General features: G+C 28.3%; 1 protein-coding gene across 6 annotated transcripts in view; it reads left to right on the top strand.

The window, feature by feature from the left end:
* Window positions 1-25,966, top strand: part of dlg1 (discs large 1) — a 286,896-nt gene that overhangs the window by 38,423 nt on the left and 222,507 nt on the right. For all 6 annotated transcript variants that reach the window (XM_067287114.1, XM_067287120.1, XM_067287116.1 and 3 more), the window contains exon 3: window positions 8,738-8,869. In XM_067287114.1, the coding sequence (XP_067143215.1) occupies window positions 8,738-8,869 (132 nt within the window). The remainder of the gene's footprint in view (window positions 1-8,737; window positions 8,870-25,966) is intronic.

Here is a 25,966-nt window from a genome sequence, read left to right on the forward strand (position 1 = left end):
TTAGTCGACTTTTCTTTAAAATATCTTTGTCATCTTGATAATGTGTCAACAGTTCTTTTTCACTGTTTATGGACAAAATTTGTTTCTGTAACAGATCCAGAAATTATACAGGTGAATTTAATTATGATATTTTATTAATGCAAAGATTCATGAAAACATCAGTAAGTTTGGCTGTACTTTGATCTTATCCATAAGGCCAAGAAGTGAAGAAAATCTCAGAAAGACAACCATATTCAAAAGAACTACACAATAATTGAGGATGTTTTGCAATCTTTGTGTGGATTAACTTATTTTTATTGTTAATTGTTAATGATTTAATTTATTATTAATTCACTTTATTTTAAATTTAAACTTCATTAGCACAATAAACTATATAATTCCAACAGAAATCTTTTAATCACAAACACTTTTTGACCTTGTTTAAAGGCTATCTTCAGGATAATAAATTATATTATATTTTATTATAGTTCTAGGTATTTCCTAGGAAAATGAAACTTTGCTCTGCAGCATAGAAAACTAAAACTATGTGAATAAAAGGATTTAAAACTAAAAGGCTGTTGTAGAGATCAATATAAATTGACAGCAATCGGAAAACTCAATTGACATATAGCATGCAACCAGCTTACAGCCAGCAATTGGCCTATAGACTTTACATGGTGAACTTTGATCAGAAATATCTCAGTCCATAGAACAAATTTTTAAATTTTGGCTTTGTCAGATGTCAGCCTTACTGATTTGTACACATTTACAAAAATCATATTTAGTGATCTGTGGTTGTTTTAAACTTTGCTTACAGACAAAACACTTTCTGACTTAGGCAGAACTCTGCTTATGCTACACTCAATAAATATAGTATTATATTTTATTCTCATCAAAATGTATATATATGGTTATTTTAGATTCTGTATACTTTTTTTAAGAGATTCTGATATTTGGATAGTGACTACACTCAAAATATTTATCTTAGAATAAACTTTTTTTTGTAAAAAGTTAGATTTTTTATGATGAATAACTGAGAAAAATTTGAAATTGCATGCTTTGAATATTAGTGGAACACTGCAATTATTTATGAAAATGCTTCAATAGTGCTGGTAAAAATGATAAAATTTGCCTTTAATTATAAAGAATTTAATAAACTTTAAAAACTTACAAAAATAGATTTTGAAATGCATTTTTTAAAATGCATCATCTCTCAACTTATTTTTGTAAGCTACTACTAGAACCTGGTTGAAAATTCCTTGTAATTCTGTACTCAAAGAGTAACCAACAAGGAAGAGTTGGGCATAAATTGATGCATTTGTTTTTTCTTTGCCAATTTGACATCTGAGGGTCGATCACAACTGGATAATTCATCATCATTACTAGTCACATTTTTCATGTTTTTTACAACCTAATAAATTTAAGAAGATATTTTTAATGTATTTTGTTATCAGATTGAAATTTTATTTTATCAATATTAATTTTCTTATATAAACAACTACTCAACAAACCTAATTTTTGATTAAAGCCAGATGATCTACCAAATTATTGGGCTATGTTAGTAATTAGATACAAAATTAATTTGTTTAGAGGTAGCCCAATAATATGGGAGATTGTCTGGCATTAATCTTCTTATGGACATAAATTAAAAATTAGATGAGCTAATACAAAGATTTAATTCCGTTCGTTTAATTAAATTACTATTTTAAAAGTACTTTTCTGAAACTTATTTGTTTGTTCATAACTTTTATCAGGAATTTATGTTGTATAATACAGAATCTGGCAGGAATGTATGACATTTTTATAAATGCTTCCAAGTGGATGTTATACCCCAAGTGGGATATAATATTGGAAACATTGATCACCATGGAAATGGTTGTGTATCACTCATCATGTGATGCTATTTCTCATTAACAATGGAACTACAGAGTTCTGTGCATTGCATTTTTGTTGTTGAAACATATTTTTAAAAATGGTGATTTGGTGACGCTCACTAAAATAACTTTCAAACTTATTTTAATATTGGACATCACAGCAGAGTTTCAAGCTGAAACATTATTCTGAAGTGGATTAAAAACCTGAGAATGATGGGTTCAGCATTACCAAGGAAAGATTGTTGAAGTAAACAAACTTTTTGGACTTGTGAAAACATTGAACTGGTGAGGCAAACTATGGAGAATAGCCCACATCATTCAATGGCAAGACAGGCTCATACTCTATGGATGTTGGACAGGTCAGTTTGAAAAATTTTACATTTAGACCTAAATTATCATCTGCACAAAATCATAATTGTTCCAAGAGCTACACCAAAATGACTTCATAAACTGAAGAAATTTTGCAGAAGTAATGCTGGAAATTTTATGGGATGATGTGGAGGTGATGAGAGATGAGGTTCACTTTCATGTCTCATGATGCATTAGCAAACCGAATTTTTGCTATTGGTTATCAACAAATCCTTGGCAAATCCATCAATGTCCCCTGCAAAGTGGACATGTGACTCTATGGTGTGGGTTAGCCAAGCTTGGCATAATTAGTCTTTACTTTTTTGAGAGAGGAGAATGACCAATAATAATGACTTCACAATGTTTCTTATGTTGTGTAATTTTGTATTGCATGAGCTGCAAAGGCATGGCATAAACCATCAAACAATATGGTTTCAACAAAATGGGACAGTGAGGGTATCAATAAATGTTTCCTGGCACTTCATTTCTCAAGTGGGGACATTCAGTGGCCAGATCAATCATCTGATTTTTCAGTATATTATTACATTTTATGGGGCTACTTAAAAGCTAAAATGTATATCAACAAGTCACAGAATACGAATGTCCTGAAACATGCAATTACATGGGAAATCCAAGAAATTCCACAACACATGGTTCAGTGAGCAATGGTCAACTTCTCCACAAGACTGCAGAAATGCATTGACAAATATAGATGCCATTTGAATAATGATATTTTTCAAACCTAATGGGATTTTTTTCCTTATTTTTTTAGATTAATACATGACATACATTTCTGTTTTTGCTGGAAAAATAAAATTATTTTTTCATAAACAAATAACTGTGTATAATTATTCTGAAAAGTCATACTTCTTTGCCAAATAATGTATTATACTGTGATCCTATACATTGCAATTATAATTTTTTGGCAAATTAATAGAGATTACTAATATAAATTAGAAAACGTTGTTTATGTGTATGTATGTATATATATAATATACACAATTTTTTTAATATTTTTCATTTTTTGACATGGTCAAAAGTATTTATTTACAGTGAACTTTTTTTGCATTTGTACTGAATGCCACTGCACTATTTGTGCATTATTATTTAGTACATATTTAAAATGAAGTGATGAAAATATTAATGATAATAGACTAACATTAATGAAGAAAAATAACATGACATTACAATAAACTACTTGCTTTTATTTATGAGAAAAATAAATATTGTCTTGTTACAATAATAGTTTTATGAAATTATCATGGTTATTACTGTAAATTCTATAATGTATTATGTGGTTAAAATCATTATTGAAATACATAAAAATTTTAACACAATATATGTTTATGTATATAAATATATACTGTATATTGTACATTTTTATTTCTAAATATTTTTAGTTAGAGTGTATTCTAGTTATTTGATTTTATTTAGGTTTTGTAAATTTGATTATTTTTGAAAGTTTTTTAAATAATATAATAATGACTTAATCTTAACAAAATAATTTTAAATATGAACTTGGTATCCGTTTTGATATAGCTCTGAATAAAACGATTTCCAAACTATTGAGTATTTTATTAGTTAATTTAAGTATTTAAACTTTTATATTTATCATGAAAGATAAATTTAAATTCAAATTTTTTTCTCATTAGATTATCTTTTGAAAAATTATAAATTATAAATAGTTTGGGAATTTTAATTTTTCTAATAATATTTATAAGATAGAAATTAACTTTATTATAAGATTTAAAAAATTTTTTAAAGCATATGTTTATAGTTAATTTTTGTTATAAAAATGTCACTTTAATAAAATTATTGTTGTTTTAAATAAATCAGAATAATAGCTTGTCAAAAATTTTTATTACTATAGTTTTTTTAAAGTGTAATTTTATAAAGAAATATTTTTTCCAGATTTTAAAAAAATACATTTTAGCTAATATGATCTTTTTAATTAATTGAATCAGTAAAATTCAGAATGTATTTTCAGTCTGGAAATCTGTTTGAGAGTGTTAAAACATATGCTTATGTAAAACTATTTTTTATTACAAGCAATCCTGTGTAGTAACCCTTAAATTATATTTTAATGTTATTCTCCTCATAAATTTTATACTTTAGATTCATGACTATTGACAAATATTTTAAAATATTTTATTACTATTGGCAAGTATTTTAAAATTAAACTTTTCTCACTGAAATATTTCAGAAACAAATTAAATAAAAGTAGACACATTCAATAACACTTTAATTTAACTTGAGAGTTTTTTAAAATAAATCTAAATACACTTATAACTAAGAATTGGATTTTTAAGACCTATAAAATGTTCTTTACACTCCGTGTTTTATAATTTCTTTGGCTCTCTTGGCTTTTTCTCATCTTTATTCAACTGAATAAAGATGAGAAAAAGCCAAGTGTTTAAGTAGTAGCACATTTTTGTGTTAGAGAGCCAAAAAAACCTATAAAATGGCAAAATAAGCAGGCATTAAAGCCCTAAAAATCTAAAAATATGACCTAGAAATGTTGGAAGACAAGTATTAACTGAGGCTACTGTAATCTCATACAGTGTTTAATTATCAACTTTCAATGTGACATTGTTAGACTTCATAAATTACACTATATTACCATATGACTATGTAAATTTTCAAACTTGAAAGATCAATGGTTGTCTGCCAGTAGAACTTTGTATTCTCTGATCTTTCCACATCACATGTCGTCATGGGTACATACTTAAAGAGGCTGATGTCACTACTTGAGAGCTCAGGTTTGTCCTCTTCAAATGTAGCTACTTCTCCATTAAAAATTGCTTGAATTTTCTATATTGTTTTAAACTCCTTGTTTATTGAATGAACTCTTTCAAGCTTTCTAGAAATGATCTGTGCTACTTGACCATTGACTTGATGTAGTTCTGTCTGGCTATCAGTTACAATCTTGATGGCATGGCACAGTTGAAACCCCACAGTTTCCAACTGTGTAATGCAGCTGGCAGTCTTCCAAACTGAGATTTAAGATTTGCTTTCTAAAAAGTTGTATAGTTATCCTTCTCACAAAGTTGGGTTATCTGTCCTAAAGTATACAATTAATTGGCTTGATTTTATTTGATTACACCAATGCAACATCTGGATCTGCCAAGGGGGAATACCTCCTGGGAGGTCTTTTATGGCAAAACCAGCCCCTATTTAGGTGTTACTAATATGAAGAAAATCTGGAAGACTCCACATAGCTAGTTCATTGGCCAGGTGTTGGTGTTATTTACCAACACCTGCAAAATAAAAAAAAAAATACTGCAAACAAATGCTTTCATCTGTCTAAAATGGACATATTCAAGTTTAACCGATAGTACACAAAATAGAATATTCATTAAGTAGGATAATAGAGAGAAGCTACTTCAGTAATATAACACCATACACAACTAAATAAAGTATCTAAAATGAACTTTAATAATCAAAAACTAATGTTTTCAGTCATCTTTAATGACTTTCATTAGGTTGTAATGTCAAACATTTTAAAAATATGTAATGGAAATAGAACAAATGCATAAAAGCTGAACAAGATTTAAATTAAAACTTTTTAAATTAAAGATTATCACATTAGGTTATTTTGAACCAATTGTAACAACTTGGTGTATAAATCCATATTTGTGCTACTTAATTGGAATCTCAAACCAGATCACCATGCCTACAATATAATGTCTTGGTCCTTGTAATTAATCAAATTTTCCTTGCATGTAGATTTATAAATCTCTAGTGCCCTCAACATGCTTAAGGCTGTGCTTGTTCCTCATAGGTTTGGTAATTTTGTTTTATTTCAGTTGATCTTGATTGAGTCTTTCAAGGCATACATGGCTAAGGCTGTTGATAATAGAGATTTCTTCATGATGTATTTGTGCTCCTTAATGCAAGTTGTGAAGGAATGTGCAGTTACTCCTATGAATTTTATGCCATGGGCCATTCTATTATTATTGGTAGACAGTAGAACAATTTTGCAACATGGCTAAAAATTGAGGGAAAATATGTTTTTTAACAAAGCAGATAAATTTATTCAAAAAAAGGAACATGGCCAAGGTGATATTTTATGGCCCACTATTGTGGCACCTTTAAAATGCTTCAATGCCAAGCTGTGTACTACATTTTCTAATAGTCATGTAGGTGATCTTGCTTTATCTACAATGGGCTTAAGGGAAGGCATTGGTTTATGTGTTTTTGCAAAAGCAAACAGTTCAGGGGTGTCTGGTGAGGCAACCACTGTCCTGTTCAACTTCAACTTCTTGGTCAGGGATGCATGTGTAAAGCGTTGACCTGAGCCTGTAATTTGACTACATAACTTTCATTAACAGGTTCAGTCTGTATCCCTGATGTATTGATGCATGAGAGATCTGTATGTATCTTCCTTTAATAAAACAAAGGCTCTACTTTTATCAGCTTTCAATATGATGACATACCTCTTAGTGTTCTCAAAGTGGGAAGGGGCCTTTTTTTCCAAAAGGAAAAAATTCGCTTGGTATAACGTGGTTCACCTTATAACGCAGGCGTTGTTTCCTGCCCGATATGCCTGTTATATTGGGGGTCCACTGTATATTTGGTTGTTAGGAAAGTAATTTCATTTTTCTTCATGCGAAAAAAAACAATTATAATATATAAATATGTTATTGAATTATATATTGGCCCATTTTGGTCAAATACCTGTTGCCATCTTTCTGGTAGTAGCATGATTCCACATTCATAAAAATTTTGATCTTTTACTGTTTAAAAAATTTTGTAAAGAATATATATAATATATATATATAAATGCTAGCAAGATCAAAAACTATTAATAATGCCATACTCAGTGAACTTTTCTTCCTGCTATATATATATATATATATATATATATATAATCGAGACGCGTTAATAATAATAATAATAATAATAATAATCAGTGCAGAGCCCAAACGGTTAGGAGTTGAAAGTTGAAATTTGGTACACAGGGTACCAAATTTAAGTGCCAAAGTGTTAAGTAACAATGGATGTGTTAAGTAACAATAGAGAACAAGAGAAAGTGATGTGCAACATTTACGGGCGCTGGACGAAAAAAAAAAAGAAAAAGAGTAATATGTTAGAATACATATCGATTTTCAAATTTAAACAGATCAGTTCGGTTTTTCTCGATCTTTCTTCTTTAGGACATTCGATGAAAATCAAACAATATAATCAGAACATGTCATGAAAATCGAACAATATTAGAACACTCGATTTTCAAATTCGACCTTTCTTTTGAAATACTTAGTTTGTTGATGAAATTACTATTTTTTTTTGTGACTATAACATAATAATCTTAATCTTCGCTGTCGTTACTTTTGCCCGAGCAACGCCGGGCCTACCTGCTAGTATATATATATTTTATTTCATTGTAAAAAGAAATTTATATTGAGAATATATTGTGCTGCTGCTGTTATGTCATTTACTGATATTTTATGATGTTCTGACATACCTCAAAAATTATTTTTTTGTTATATTTGAATTTAGAGATTATAATATTGCATGATGAAATTTTTAATAGCTTCAAAGTTGTTACATATTATGGATGACTTGCTAAAACATTTATCATAATAGAGAATATTCTTTCTTAATTTGCTTGTGTCATATAACTTTAACGTAAACAAAGTTTTCAACTAAAATTTTTTTATTATTTCTGTAGTTTCAGTTTTTGTTTTTCTCACTATAACAAAAAGCTTCTATTTAAGTTTATTCCTTGTTGGTAAGATCATTTTTAAAACTACAAAATATGTTTTAATAAATTTATGAAAAAATAATGTATAATATTATGGCAAACTAATGAGACATAACACATTGTAATCAATACAGAAATTATCATCCTTTTGATGATAATTTAGTCCATTTGTTGATGTAACTTTAAATTCTGTGAAAAAATTAGTGCAGGAATTTTGGATTAAAAATTTTCAAACACAAGATTTAAACATTGTGAATAAAATTTTCTATGCCAAAACCAAACATTTCTAAGTTCTATACATCTGTTAAAAGAAATAAACATTTTAAAAACAAATATAAAATTAAAATTTAACATCTTTTTTCCTATAGTTTTCTCAAGAACACACATGCACATTTTTGTTTCTTTATACTAATATATTATAGAAAATATAAATAAGAGTATTAATTTACTTCTTGTTAACTTTTTGTGTCAGAAATACATTTATGATATCAAATATATAAAACTACCACAATATAAGAGAGTCAAATTAAAGAAATGAAATCATTAAAGAAAAATTTTTCATTTATATGGATTGAGGATTGCTTGTATTTTAATAATAATTTTATAATAATCAACTTTTATTTCTGCATATTTTATTATATTTTCCAGATTAAAGTATTATAAAAAGGTCTTTAAAATTTAAAAAAATCATGTTTAATCTTTAGAAGTAGAATTCTCTTATTATTAATGTTATTGATTTTTATCTTGATTAAATTACTCATTATTTTATACATTATAATAATTAATATATGAGTATTTCTAATATCTAATAAATTTATCTTACATTGTATAGAGGCTCATCGAGCCTTAGAGTTGTTGGAGGAATATCATAGTAAATTGACTAAGCCGCAAGATAAACAGCTTCGAAATGCAATTGAACGTGTAATAAGAATTTTTAAAAGCAGACTTTTTCAAGCTCTCTTGGGTAAGTGGATTTTATTATATCAAAATAATTTATATTAATATCAAAATCAGAACATCTCTCCAAGCATTACAATCCTCAAATTTGTTTTGTTAGAGCACTCATTTATATTAGTAAAAATAACAAGACCTGAGTACTTTGAGCCTGCTGACTCATCCTTTTTTATGTTACATTTAGTAATTATTAATATATTTATGAAAATTTTTAAATTTAAAATAATTAATATTTGATAACTTTAAGATTAAGGATAAAAGTTTTGGTAATTCTGAAGTTTAACATTTACTTTGGACATTCTTAAGTAGAAAATTTTTGTGTTACTATTTAAGAATAAAACATAAAAAAAAAATTAAATAATTGATTCTTAATTCCTGTTCACTTGCTGATTGATATGTAGCAAACTTTTTTAGGTATAGGTTTGTTTGATCTCTCTTGCTTCATGGAAATTTTGATTAAGAAACAAATGAGCAATTTGACATTATACGGTTCATAATTAAACCAAATAGTAAGGATGGAAATAAAGAAAAACTATTAGTTTCAAAGAATTGTTATTATTATTTTTATACAGTAGAAAACTGAAGGGTAAAACGAATGAATAAATAATAATTTAAGTACTGAAAGTGTAATGTTTGGAATACATTATAATTTAACTGTAGTATAAGGAACAATTGATATTACAATTAAAAGTACAGTAAAATCAACTATCTGCCTTAGGATGATATGTTACTTCAAGCCATAACTAATTAAAAACATTAAAATTTGTTTATGATTTTAGATGGTTTTTAATTGTAAATAGGTGATTTAGAACTCAAATTTTTATATTCTAATTTTTATTTTGCACTGTTTTTAGGTGTAGCACTTATAGTACTATAGTACTATAGTATAGGTATAGTGTAGGTGTACTTAATAAATGATAGTGTAAATATAATTTTAGGCTTATATTTGCATTAGCAAGTGAAACAAAACCTGTGTTTTGCTTTACAGCAATGGTCTGGAATCTAACTTGCTATATTAATGGAGTATGCCTGTATCAGACTTAAAATTGTACTTAAGAACTGACCAGTATAGTAGAGCATCGATTATCCAGATACTGATCAACCTAAACATCAGTTAACCAAAAGTGTTCCAGTCGGCAAATTCAAATTTCTGCTAGTGCTGTGGCATCGCAGCACTCTCCCCGTCCCTTCCAACCTAAACTGTAGGCCTAGTTTAATATACTATATTACGTAAGCTATGTATTTGTAAGACGTGATACAAATTATATACAGTACAATTTTGTGTTTAATATATTTTTTCATAAATGATCAGTTATCAGAAAAATCAGTTATTCGAACAACCCCAGTCCTGAATTGTTTTGGATAATCGATGCTCTACTGTAATTTGATACCCATGATTTAATCACAAGTGAACTATGTTTTATTGGATTAAATATTCTAAACCAGTGATTCTTAACAGGGGATTCTTAACAGTGATTCTTATGGACCCCCAGGGGGCCATGGCCCCCTGGGGGTCCATAAGAAGTTTGCTGGGGGGCCGCCAAGTTATGCAAAATATGCTTCAGAATATAATAAAAAGAAAATTGATGTATAACCGAATATCATATTGAAAAGTGAAATAAGAAAGATAAAGTTTACCTATTTAGTTATTTTTATTTATTTTTTATTTTTTTCTACATACAACTTTGTTAGTACAGAAGAAATAAATGCAAATATGCTACTTACACGCAGTATTTACTTCTTTTATTCCAAAGTAATTCTAAGAAACTATTAATGCTTGGAACTTTAAAAATAATTAGGAAATATAGTAGGCTTAGTAGTATGCTTTAAAAATTTAAATATTTTTGCAAAAGATATGCAAAATCTTTATGACAAGTTGCTTTAGTTTAGTTTTAGCATCGACTTTAGATTGATTTATTGACATGTTTCTTATTTTATTTTTTGTTAAAAATTAATGAGTTTTCATGTTTAATTGTGAAGTTTGAATGTTATTTAAATAGATAATGAAATAATAAAGTTATGATTTACATTTATTATATAAAAAAATAAAGCAATAATAAAAAAAATCAATTTATTATAGATAATTTAACAAATATAAATTTTTATTAAAAAAATGGGGGTCACAAAGAAATTATGAAATATTTGGTGGGGCCGCGAGTATAAAAAGGTTAAGAACCACTGTTCTAAACACTTAAAAAAATATTCTTTCAAGCATCAAGAATTGCTAGCTCATTACAAAGTTACAAATTTTTTTGAGTAAATGTTAATTGTTACACATTCTTTTATTAGAATATTTACTTCAATAAAGCACAATTTTTGTGTTATTTTAGATTTTAATTAGTCTTGAAATATGTTATTTAGCCTATGATTCCTTAATATTCTAATGCATATATTGTATACTTACTAGCACTAACAAATAAACTGGTTTAAAATTTTTTCAAACTGCTACCCACTTTTATCTTGTATAATATATTTAGTTCATAATTATGTAAAAATAAAATATGTGATTATTTTATTGAAATGCTAAAAATATCTAATAATAAAATGATTACAAGTATAATCAAGTACAGTTATTTGAATAGGTAGGGTAGATGTACCAGTTTTGGCCAGTGTACCAGTTCTGGCCAGAAAACAAATTTAACTTAAAAATATAATCACCACATATTCAAATCTGTCCAATGAAACAAACTTTTATTGTTAACTGTTCACACAGTTAACAATAAAAGTTTGTTTCATTTGTGATTATATTTTTAAGTTAAATTTGTTTTCTGGCCAGAACTGGTACTACACTGGCCAAAACTGGTACATCTACCCTATTTAATCTAACATAAAATCAAAAACATTTAAAGTATTAATTAAAAATTACTTTATATTCTTACTGATTAAATATTCTTTCTAAAATTCAAATAAGAAATATTAAAATATATTTTTTTTAAACAATATGAAAAATCTGGTTAAATATCAAACATTTACAAAAGACAAATTATAGCATAAATTTTCAGATCTTTTAATTAATGTAGTTTCTAGAAATTTTTGATATATTATTTAGTAATTATTTCAGTGCTTCTGAGCACATTTAAAATTCTGTTTCTTTACATTAATAAATTAAGTATGTAATATGACTAAAAAGCATTTGAACTTCACAAATTTGATATAAATGTTATATAAATTGTTTAATTTATGTGTTTACATTAAAAAACTGAATTATAAATCTTTCAATCTACATTGCAAGAATTTTTACATGAATTTTAGTACTTCTATTTTATTTAAATGTTTAAATATATAAAAATTTATAAAAACAAATTAAGCTGATTGATTCTAATAAGCAAGAAATGTTTATTAAATAAAGAAAATTTTTGGCTCTATATTAAGGAATCTTCAGTTTGCAAACAAAAAGTGAATATGGAACAGTTTTAGAACAAAATTTAAAATCATAATTGTTATAATCAAATATTCATAAAAATAAATGATGAATGTTGGTAAATAAATAATTTTAAAATAGCGTATAAAAATTTTTGAAATAACATAATAAATTAAAATGAACAAAAAATAAATCCACAGTTGAAACATTGATAAATGAAAATGTCAGTAAATAAACAAATTTAAACAATATTATATCTACTAATGACATTTTGTCGTCAACAGATGTCGTAATGAAGATGATAATTAAATATATTGATGGTCTGTTTATTATCTGAAATTATTGCTTCTTATATCATTCTCTTCACAGCTGATATTAACTAATCCCGCAGGCCTCAAATTATATCTTATTACTGAATTTTTCATCTTTGTTATTTATTTACATTCTTATACAAAAGTATTCAATAGGCAGTAATTTTTTTATTTTTTTAATTGAAGCCAAATACAGTAAATCCTCATTGTCATTATTTTTTATTTAAATGTTGTTTCATTAGAACACTGTTGAAGAAAGATACAAGTACATTTATAATTATTTACAATTATTATTGGTGAACTTTGTCTGTAAACAGTAAAACTGATTTTATGAGATGAGAAATAAAGGATGGATGTTGCAAGCACAATCCAATAAGAAGAATAATGACTGAATTGTTTTTTTAAAACCTGATTTAATATAGTCTGCATTCATTTTTACTAATATACTACACCTTACAATTCCAGCAAAACATTTTAATTTGCAAATGTTTTTTTGAATGTTATTCAAAGGACACCTTCAGGTGCAAGAAATTCAGATAATTTAATTGGTACAAAATTCAAAGCTCTTTACATGTTAAAATGTTCTAACATTAGAATTATTTTAAAAGTTTTACATTATGAAATTTAAGCTTTAGCATTCTTATAAGAACCAAATAATATACAATAAACAAAAGAATTATATATTTTATATATATACATATATATAACAGTTTATGTAGATACCTTCTTAACAAAACTATTAAGTTATTTATGCTGTATAAACTGTTACATATATTTTTGATTTATATTTACATATATTATATTGTTTATTGTACAATATTTGGTTTTTCTAGTAATGCTGAAGTTTAAAGATTTTTACAATATGGAATTTAAACAGTTCTAACTTTAGAACTGTTTAAAAGTTATAAAACAGAAACCAAAATCCAACTTTGAACATATTTATATTCAGTGACATAATCATTGTATTTACCAATCCAAATTTCCATTGAATAACAAGCAGAGTTTAAAAATTAAGTTTTTGATTTGATGTTAACGTTATAAAATTAGAACATCGGAATGTGTGAAGGGCTTTGAATTTTGTAGCAGTTAAAATGATTTAAATCTCTTTCACTTAAAGATGACTTTTGAATAAGGGGCGTGGCAAACGGCAGGGAAAGGGTTAATTAAAATGTTTTGCTGAAATTGTAAGGTGTAGTGTATTAGTAAATTTACAGTTTTCAGTTTACATAAATACATAACTTGCATTTGTTGTACTTTCACTTTTTTCAAATAATGTAAATTCACATCAACAACTTGTAAGACATCATTTATATTTATACTGTGCTTCTTGCAGTTTGTTGGAATCACCAATTATTTGTTTTTGAACTGTATGGTAGTATGTGATCCTTACAATTATTTCTTTGCAAACATTTATTCTTTATTAATTAAAATCATTGTTACCCATCTTCAGTGATGAGGATTTAGGTTCCCTCCCTATACCATTCACAATCACTATGACCACTGTCACTCAGTGGTCATAGTGATTGTGAATGGTCATAGTCATAGTGATTGTCACTGATTCCCAAAATCAGGTTTAAAAAAAAGTAATATGCAAAACATGTTACAGGAGAGGTCATTAAATATTAAATGTGAAAACTAAAATAAATCAGTTACAAAACAAAAACCAAAATCTAACATTGGAAGTATTTACATTCAGTAACACTTTTACCAAACCAAAGTTCCCTTGAACATGAAATCAAAAACCAAAATCACACATAAAATTGCATATTTTTTAACAAGTATATTCTACAAGTAAAGAAAATAAAAGCAAGCAGTAAACTTCATAGCTTTTTATAATATCACAGAAAAAAAATTATAAATTTTATATACTTACCTTTTGAGTACTGTTCTAAAATATATTGTGAAAATTATTAATGTGTGAAGAAAAGAAAACTTGTTTATCTTATATTTTTCCCTCATTGATCTAACTTATTACATTCTTTTAATAAATGGTGAAAGACTAAATATATAAATATTGCATCATCTATTTATACAGTGGTTATCGGTTAACAAACATAATCTGTTCCAATACTGTGTTCACTACCTGAATTGTTCATTAACCAATTATTGATTTACCATAGATTTTTATGGTAATTTGACTAATTCGTTCTGGAAACCACAAAACGTAAAAAGTTATACTTTCTTAATGCATTTATTTATATGTAATAATAAAAATACATATATACACAGTCTTGAATTTTTATCAGTCATGTTTTTTTCTGTTTATGGGGGTTTAAGAATCTGTCCAATGTCAATTGCTTTTTTTCTCTTCTTCATGATTGTTCGGAAGTAATTAATGGCATTGTTGTCATAGTGATCCCCCAACCTATTAATTTCAATCTGGTCTGGATGCCATTTGGATGACCATTGTTCTGACATCCTTCCACTTTTTTAAAAGATCTTTAATAGCAGATGTCGGCATTGGTCCTCTTTTGTCTTCCACTTTTTCAGAAGAAAACACATCTCGCTGAGTTTCTTGGTGTTCTTCATTTAAGAGTTCTTGGAGTTCTTCTGTCATTAGATCAGTTACAGGTTCAGTTATGAGCTTTTCAATGTTTTTTATTTCTCATATGTAATTTTCATTACTCCTTTAGCTGCTTGAGTCTTCTTGATTATATCTTTCTTAGCTAAGATTGTGCCTATTATAAACCTGTTCAAGCCATACTGCCTAGCAACATCAGACATCATCTGCCCACTCTCTACCTTGACTATTATCTCTTGCTTGGTTTATGTAGTGAGCACAGTACTTGAAACTCCACTCTTTTTAAACTCTATAATAATATCAGTTTTTATTTTAAATAAAAAGCTCAGAAAAGCATTTACAAAAATTCAGAGAACAGAAATCAACTAGCACACAAAAAAATTATGTAAATGTGAGACCTGGATGAAATTTGAAATTTGGTGTTAAAACGTTAACGAATATTCGATGGGACAGTTGAACCCTCACTTTTCGAAAATAAAAACTGACGCAAAACTTAATAGACTATAAAAAAATTATTTGTTAGAAAGGTAAACAAAAAGCTGGAATTACAAGGGAGAGTGATGAAATTCAAAATTCGGAGGAATGCTATCTGATCAACTTTAGGTTGAGCATCGATGTCAACGTCTTCTGAGCTCTGAAATGTTTCGAATTGTCACCTGGAGACAAGTAAAGACCAATCGGTATTTAATATTTTACATCGCTGCTTCTTGTGTTTGTTCTGTGAGTTGTTCATTATCCGAACATGTGTTTGTTGTCCGAACATAAGAATCTTTCATAAAAGTGTTTGTTGTCCGATTTGTTCACAGTCTGAACTGTTCATTAACTGATCACCCACTGTAGTATCTTCATATTTTATATAGATCATGAGGTGAAACAGGTGTTAGGAAGCATCAATGAGTTTAGTTCCAGGATGTACACTGCTATTGCAACTTATGGAAAACACTTTAAAAATATATTATATTAACTTTCAGTTAACATGGAGTTTTAGCAACACAATCAGGATGATTTCTTTTCTTAGAAATCTCTGTACAAATTTGGGATAGTTATTTAACATTTGAAACTGAGACTTATTGGATTAGATTACTGCTTTTATGATTCAATGAACTTTACATTTCTTCTTGTCCATTTAATTTCTTTTTCTTCATTGCAATAGAAAGAAGAGATTTTTTTCCTACTTTGATGTTGATGCATAGTTAAATCTATGGGTATCAGCAGTGCCTGCAGACTATAAAAAGGGGAAACAAACTATAAAAAAAAGGACATCAAACATTATGCAAGAAGCTTTAAACTATGATTCAATGTTGGATCAGTGCTCCTACAAGGTGGCACTGATTGAAATTAAGACTAACTTGGCCTTGCAAACAATAAATGTTTCTTGTTTTCAATGCCAAATTTTGGTCAACATACGATGAAGTTGCATGGGACGAAGGACAAATATCATTTGTTAGTTTCTTTTTTATTTGTTCAATAGGATAGAAGTTATGAATTTTTTTTCGTTTGTTCATAATGGAATTTGGGTCCCCCTTGCCCTTAGGGATTAGGAAAAGGACAACACTTACAAAGAGGGGCAAGTGCCCTAATGTACGGGTGCCCCTGTATGGTACATAGTCTTTTTCAGATAATGGTTGATAGCTACACTTCTTTAACTGCTCTGAAATATACAATCAAAATTTGGTACAGCAATTATTGATATAACAATAAATCCTTGTATAATAACAAGAAATGTATTAATAGTTCTCTGTGTAGTTTGCATTAGCTTAACATAAAATTTCTCCAGATTGACCAATATCCTCTACTGTGCTAAATCTCTGTTTAGTGATACATTTTTGTTTACTGTACTTGTAAAATACATAGTATTTTCTTTTCTGTAAATTAATTAAAATTTATTGCTTGTTTTGGAATTGAAATATGTAATCTCTTAATACAAAGATTCTATCACAAATGTTTTCAGTAGGAATTAGTACAGATAAGAGAAAGTTACCAAATGGAGCATGTTTTATTATTTTAGTACCTAAAAACCTTTTACTTTTAGAATTAGTGTAATTTGCAATGCTATGAAATCCCTATATAATTTTTAGGGAAGTTTTATTATGTTAAATGAGTTTAATGTAACAAATTTCTTTTAGGAAGTATACAGGATGTCTTAGTGTTACAAATTACAAAAAGCATTCTCCTTAAGAATTTATATTTTACAATTAGTGTAGTTTTAGTTTTTTAATTTTATATTTTGCCTAGGAAGATTCAGGTTCTGACTGATTTTGTATTTTTCTATTTAATATACAAGTATATTGCAGAAATAATATGCAATAAAATCATTAAATTTTCTGCTAGAGGAGACTAATAACAGTACATGTTTTTCTGGTCTAACATTGTCTAATTTTGTAGAAATAATCCTATTTATAATCCAACAATGTTAAATGAGGAAGAGAATACTTTTTAAAAACTCTCACTATAATAATAAGTCTCTCTAAAACAATTTTTTTTGTTTTTTCACTAAATATCATTACAGAGGGAATTTGACTACATATATATATTTTTTTAATATACTGATAACATTCTATTCATTATACCATATACTTAACGATAACTTTTGCAATATTCTAGAATTAATACTAGAATCATATAATTAATTATAACAGTTAAGATTATCATATTTAGATTTGTGTTTTGTATAACTAATCTATTCTTGTTCTTTTTAGTCTGCTAAGGCTCTTAAATTAAAATTTTCTAAATCCAATTATTCAGCTAAATAGTAAATTAACTCTATGTACTTGAAACTATATTTATGTTGATTAAACTAATTGAGAAATTTTCTTTAGACTAAAAATATACTGGCAATACATCTCAATCTAATAAGTTATTAGTGAACTTCACTAATTTAAAGAAAGAATATTTATACTTATTTGTCTTTTTAATGAAAATTTTATTTGCATTTTGTTTTTCACATAAATTAAAATTTGTTAACCATTAAAATACAGTATTTTCTTTCTAAGAGACAATAGCAATAAATAATCAATTGGGATTTCATGTAAGTAAATATCTTATTTTTAAATCAAAAATTTTAGAATAAGATATATGATGGATGATATTGAAAATTAAAAATAAATAACCAACAGTGATATAGATTTTTTAATGTCATAGTAATAATAAATAATAATAATTTTCGTACTCTTTTAAGACAATAAAATGCTTTATCTGCTGTTTGTCATTAAATCTTGTCAATTGGTCCAAATTTTGATTTTCACATATTAATAAGTTGTTTGTTGTCTGGTTTACAACTGTAACAGAATAGCAGAATAATGTTAAATGTATGAAAACTCTTGAAAACTATGAAACAATTTTGAAAAAATGCTAATAGTGAGATAGATTTTTTATATGAAGAAAAGCACAGAACAGTTATTTATAGAAAGTAATCAGATCTTGTGATAAAAGCTCAGTCAGAAATTTGTGCATCATAAAAAAAAAATGCATCTGAATCAAAAATGCATTTGAAGAATTAATATGATTTGAAAATTACAGAATTTAGTAAGCTGAAAGAGCTCATTATCAAAGATAAGTTGAAAAGATGAGATCCCAATATAATTTGGGATCATTTTATTGATGACTAGACAAAATTTATTAATGCAGTTGTGCCTCATACTTTGAATTTAATTCATTACAGGAGACTGTTCGATCTCTGAATTGTTTGAAGTCCAAATCAGTTTTCCCCATTAGAAAGTGAATTAATTCATTCCCAGACCCTAAACAATATCCATTTTGATAAACAGTAAATACACATAATTTAAGTTAAAAATAACACAATTAAATGCCCTAAATAATAAATTAAAACATGAAAACAATAAATAAAATAAATAAATACTGTATAATAAAATTAAAATTGCATTTATTGTTTGCACACTGTCAACTTTGGCATTTTAAACATGGCCACCAGGTTTGTCACATTTGTATCACTTTCATGCTTTGCAATAAATTTTTCCCCCCATCTCAATTGTCCATATTATAACCTTTCTCTTAGGTGTCATTGCTTCCTCACACTTCTTGGATGCCATGGTTAATAAGTAAAGGTTATATTTGGTTGAACAGAAATAATTTGTGTATTTTTAACATCTGTAGTTATTTAATTAATAAAGATGTGTGATTTAATTACAACAGTTGTGAAATTTAACACATTATTGCTAATTTGAGATTGTATTATTTGTTTAGTAGCTTATTTTAAACTTATTTCACAGTTTTTTTGAATAAAATCAAGTGAAAATATCATCAGATGAAAAGTATATCAAGCAAATTATGCTTTATGACTTTCAGAAAGGATACAATGGCATACAATTAGTAAAAAAATTTTGTAATGTGTATGAGGAAGATATTCCTAAACTTTGAAAATGTCAAACGTTGTTTAAAAGTTCTTTTCAGGAAATTTTAAACTAATGGATACAAAATGTATGGGATGCCCAAAAGCTGTTGATGAAGAAAAATTGCAGGAAGAAATTGTTAAAAATTGGCAAATAACAGACAATATATATAATCAAACACACCAAAAATAGAAGTGAAAAAAGCACTGAAAACACATGAGTGTAATGCAAGAGCAAGAGATAATTTTGGTGCACAACAAATGGCATTTATGCATTTTGTTGTGTTAAAAAAAATTTTAAATAAGAATCAGCATCAACTTTTTATATAATCTGCAACTAAAGAGGGGTGTCTAGACCCAAAATGCATCTTACAGAATGACTATTTCAAAGATTTGATTTGTCCATCTAACTGAAGTGTGTTCCTGTATGATAAGTCCTTGAATTATCAATGTACTATATGATTTAGAAACAACATTTAAAGGACAGAAAGCTTCAAGTAAATTAGGCATTTATGCTGTAGAAGATGGATGAGATCCATATCTTTGTGAGTATGTGACTGGGACAGAAAATGAAACTACACTTTCAATTATAACTAATATTTTAGAAGAAAACTCTTAAAATATTTAAGGATGATATTAAACTAAAGTATTATTTTAGTTTATTGCCTTTGTTGCCAAATGTGAGGTTAGCCAATTGGGTGGAAAGATGTCACAACAATTGAGTGGTCAACACTGTCATGTGGGAATGGATAGACTCACTGAGGCAGGCTTTCCAGCATAAACCGTTTATTAAATATAAAAATTGCACTTACAACTACAGTAGAGACTCGTAAATCGGCACCCCGGTAATCAGAATCACCGGTAATCGGCACGATTTTCAGTCGGACTGTGTCATGCTGAATCGAACGTTTTTGATACTAAATTTACTTCTAAAGTATAATTTTCATGTTTTTATATTCTTCAATATATTTATTTTGTTTGTACAAAATGCAGAAAGAATTTTTAACGATACGATAGCCTCGATTATTATTATAAAAATTTTTGTTAGGCTTAAAATCGACGAAAATTCAACAGGAAACGACACACAACGGAGAAAAATTTGAACATCGGACAGGTTAATATATTTATTCGTACATAAACCGTAATCGGAACAAATCCCTAATCTGAACAACCCCAGTCCCCAATTGATTCCGATTTTCGGTTCACTACTGTACTCTTAAAATTTGGCATAAGGTCTATCCAAATGAGGGGAACCAGTCCGTGCAAAAAGTTCAGTTGTTCAGATGATCTTTTCTCTTCTTCTGGCGAAGATAATGTGGAGAGCGTCAGCCCCAGGGCACACAGCACAACTTGAAGGGATGATTTTCATCGCCGGGGAGTACCTGGGTGAAACTTGCTGAGAGCGGATGTCGAAGACAAATCCCGAAACGTCGTCCAAGCTTTCGTTGTTGAACAGCAGCAAAAAACCAGGAGCAGAGCACTCTGAACTAAGAACCAAGAACTCTGAATGTCCTTGAAACTTGTGGTTTTAGAAGTTTTTCATCCAAAGTTGCCTCCCCATTGTTCTCTCATCGTCACCTGGTGACAATTTGAAACCCGATGGAGGGTGCGGGAGAGGTCAACGTTGCGACTAAATACGACTTTTCTCCAGCTGCGTTTTCCTCAACTTTAGTCTTTTCTATTGTTTAAATAGTAAAAAAAACTTCCGTTGTTCAATCGAAATATTCAGTTCCTCCTATTCACGTCTGAAAAGGAGATCTTTAATTTCTCGATTGATACCCCACATTTGGACCTCCCAGTCGAGCCTCGTTCGGGTCCTCACACAAATATTTATATTTTTTAACATCTTTGTAAGCCCTTGAAACCTTGAAACATGTTGAGAATGTTGTGATAGACATGGAACAAATAATAAAATCACTGGATTCTTTAATTGATGAATTACTTGGTCTTCTGTATTTATCAATTGCAAATACAATATGTGCCAAAATATACAGTACTGAAACAAAAAGACAAACAATATTACCTTGTCATCTATGAATTTATTTCACCTGGAAAAAAACTAACATACACACTATTGGCATGTTGATTTATCATAGTATGCAGAATGTAATTGTTTGAAGTGTGCACCACTTCACTGTAGACAGTGTTCATATCGTTCGTGCAGATTCTCAAACATATCCTGCAACTGGTAGACCAGACTTCCCCATCTGTTGACATAGTACACTACCAGAACAGTGAAACTTCATAACAATAGACAGCATAACTGTTACTTGATTCTGTCTTATTAAATCTCTCTTGGAATTGTTCTGCCACCTTTTTCAAACTCAGTCCCCCTTTAAGACCACTTTCATATGAGCAGAAATAATACTCAAATATGAATACTTTTTTTTTTGATGAGAGATCCATTTCCAATAACAACTGTACAACACAACTTCCTTTTCACTATTGGGAACATGTGTGGCTGGAGCTATGCCTTTTTGACAAATGCACATGAACTTACAAGATGCACGAGTTTCAGTGCTGTATATTTTGGCACACACTGTATCAATATTGTAGATACTTTAGATTATTAGAATGAAAGATTTAGCTGAAAGCAAACATATGCTAAATTTTTTGCAACATAAGCTGATATAAAATACATTCTGTAAGGAAATAATAATGAAATGAAATACTATACTATAACAAAAAAGAATAAGATAAAACAATACAAAGAAGAAACTCAGTGCATTGAAATCTCCAATAATTTTAAGTAAATCATTTAATCAAGACATAAGAGATTAACAAAACTTCTGGTCACCAAGTTTAATATTTTGTGAACAGACTGGTATGTATCTATAAATAATCTATATACATCAGCAATGTATTTAATATGCAAACAAACAAACATTTCAATCGATATTAATGCCTGTCATCAGATTACATCTCAAGTTTGAATGATACAAATTCAAACACAAAAGAATTTATGTATGATTTGATGTTTGTGTGTGTTTACAACTCATGCATTCTTAAATATAAATATAAGAATGTGTTATGAAATATAACAGACTACAAAAAATATAAGTAATACAATACCATTCATAAACTTCCACTTGTAAATTAAACATAGTTTTATATACAGTCTTCTATCATTTGATAGGGAATTTGTATCCCTTAGCTTATATCATTTGAATATTTCCAACATTTCTATATGTTTAGTTAGGTGTTAAGTCTATATATTCTTAATGATTTTACCTTCATTTCATAAATTTTGCAACTTTCTGTACTACAAGAGATACTACAGCTATGGAAAATGTGTGTTTCGTTATATTATATTGGTGTTCCTTAAAAGTCTCTTGTAAATATATAAAAAAAAAATTTATATATTAAATACATTGCTGGTGTGTATAAGTTATTTATTCATACATATCTGGCAAAATAATCAGTTTGATTTATTAAGAATAATGAAAATAGTGATTTTTGTAACAGATGTTTCTCATCTTTACCTATAAAACTAATCATTATAAATTTATTAACATTATTAAAAATAGTTTTTGCATTTTGCATACATTATGTTGTGTTAAATACAATGTTATAGGTTATTTAGTATAATGTATATAGGGTGGTAACAAAGATAACTTCCCAGCCAATTATTTCAAAAACCAATAGGACAATCACTGTAACCTTTTGCCAGTATATACTATGTTGGGGATGTACTAAACAATGATATGAATTTTTTTTCCCTCCTGCCCTTCTATTGGAGTATGCTGTTGTAATATCAATGTTAAATGAAAATAGGGCAACATTATCAATCACAAAGTTGTAACATATGAAAAAATACACATTATTACCTTTTAGTGCATTCTAAAATATGAAGTGGAATCCAGAAAAGGCTGTCAAATGTGACAGGTAAATACTTCACTGCACAGCACACCAGGGGTTGCAATATGTCATAGCATAACACAAATGCAATGCTGAAATTGTTTCTTTATTATTGTTTTTTTAACTCTCTGCCCTGTGGGCACTAAGAGAGCCTCTTTTAGGTAGCTCATTATGGGTTTGGCCAGGCCCACAATGGGGTGGCTTGGTGGTGAAGGACCAGGCTCAACATATCCAGATGGACCACCACCTGAAAAATTCCTGGGGTATTTTTTGACCAGTACAGATTCGATTTCAGTCTCCCAGAGTTGTTGGCTGCTAACTTGACCACTCAGCCATCCTGCTGTCAAATGCTGAAGTGGTTGAATGTGCAGTTAGGTTTAGGTTTAGGTTTGCAATGAATTTAATAAAAAATATCAAATAACATTAAATAAAGAACACAAAACACCACAAATGTTTGTATATGCTATTTATTGTGCATACTTAAAGTGACTATTGTCTGCAACAACACACACCTGTACTTTTTCAAAAACAGTTTTCTGCTTGATTACCAACATGTTGACTATGGCAGCATATGCACTTAGTATACAGGTAACCCTGAATGTGTAGGGTTAATTGATTTTGCAAGTGTACTGCATATATCGAAACCACACATATCTCAGATTAACAGTCAATGGGAAATAAATTAATTCTTGAATTAGGGTCATTAAGAAATCATCTATAATCATAATTTTTACATTTATATTCATTTGAGTGGAATAAAAACATGAAAAAATGAAGAACTCAATTGAAAAAAAAAAAAATGTTTATTGTTAAACTATTAATTACAAAACATTTTAGTGAAAGTAGTGTAGTTGCATGCAAAAATCAAAACAAATTAGAAAATAACATTAAAGATTGATTATTGAGAATTTAGATTAACTACTGAAGTAGCTCAAAAGGTTTCCTTTTTTGATCTACTTAAATGTAGTAAAAAAATTTAAAGTCAAGCATAATATTTATTAAGTGCTGCCTAAGTTGCTACCTTCTTATTTTCTTTGTAGACTGCTGTAAAAGCTAAAGAATTAAAACACACTAAATGTGAAAATAGACATCAAAGTATCTAAATAAAAATATTACACTAGGAAAAATAAGGATCACTTTTTTCTAGTGAGCAAGAATGGGAAGAAGAGATTGGTTTCACATTGCTAGCTCTGAGTGCTGTCAAGCTGGCAAAGATCTGAATTCTGAAAACCTGCACTGATCAAAACTGCATACCCCTGTGATCAAAAAGTATTGGAAATGGTTCAATAAAACACAATATTTGAGTTTATGCATCAAAATTTATTTTGTCCCCTTCAAAGTAATTTTCTCCCACTGCAATGCATTAAAGATACTTGGGCTTTAAAGTCGTTTTTGTGAAACCTCTTCAGGACTTGTAGCGAATTTTATTTTATGGAATCAATTGACTTAAATGCTGACCACGAAGCAGAAATTTTAGTCGAGAAAACAAAAAAGTTACACAGTGCCATATTGCTGAATACGGAGCTTGAGGGATCTTATTTTGAAATTTTGGCCAAAAATTCACAAACAGCAAGAGTATTGTTAATAGGTGCATTACCTTCGTGCAAGATTCATGAGTTTTCTTGCTATAAATCAGGCCATTTTCTACACATTGCTTCACACAAATGACACAAAATGTTTAAATAATAATCTTTGTTGACAGTTTGGTTAGTCTGAAGGAATTTGTGATGTACAACACAACAATTGAAGTAAACAGTCAAAATGACCTTGATTTTTGACTGACTTTGATATGGTCTTTTGAGCACTATTCACTCGATTGTTGAGTTGTTATGGTGTCAAAAGCATAGATTCATGTTTCATTATCCATAATGATGCATTTTAAGATTGATTCAGCTCAAGAAAGCATTTCCTTGGCCCTTGAAACATGTTTTTGAAAAAAATTCATTTTTGGGAAAATTCTAGAAGCAATATGCTGCAAGCCCAAATGATCATTTAAAATTTAAATTTATCTCTTCTACTAGTACTTTATCAATTAACAGGACTTATTATACTGGATTTGTGGATGCAGCAATTAGGTCTTACAGATCAGAAATAATATTGTTTATTTAAATCACCTGAACACATACACTTTAACATTGTGTTTCGGACCTATTTGTCCCTCATCAGCAGGCATTTAAAAGACATTTTCTACAATTAAAATAAATTTTGTTACAATCGTAAATAAACATAAAATTTCCAACAATAAAACAATAAAATTCTTACAAATTCTGGTTTTTTAAACACATTCCTAATTCCGAGCATATTCAAAATCAATATTAATCAAACAATTCCATACGTATTCCTGTTTTTTTAAAAACATAAATAATTAAATTAAATTAATTTTTGGTTTAAAACTTACACCAAAACTTACATCGTTGATTGATCACATTCACTTAAACTTCACCCTAATCCGTTCCAATCCTTTCTTTTATACGCCTTCCCCTCTCTTTCGTCAATGATTTTTCTCTGTGATTGGTGTATCTCTCTTCCGGTATTGTTATTTATTCTATCCATTTGTTTAATTATATTGATGTGTTCTTATAATTGTCTTTTATAATTATTTTCCGCTTTTTTCCTTATTTTCATGGTATTCAAATCAATTTCACAACCTTCTGAATTACAGTGAACACATCAATATAATTAAACAAACAGATAGAATAAATAACAAT

This window comes from Centruroides vittatus, unplaced genomic scaffold (genome assembly GCF_030686945.1).
Source record: "Centruroides vittatus isolate TY-2023 unplaced genomic scaffold, ASM3068694v2 scaffold_435, whole genome shotgun sequence".
In the NCBI taxonomy this organism is placed as follows: domain Eukaryota; kingdom Metazoa; phylum Arthropoda; class Arachnida; order Scorpiones; family Buthidae; genus Centruroides; species Centruroides vittatus.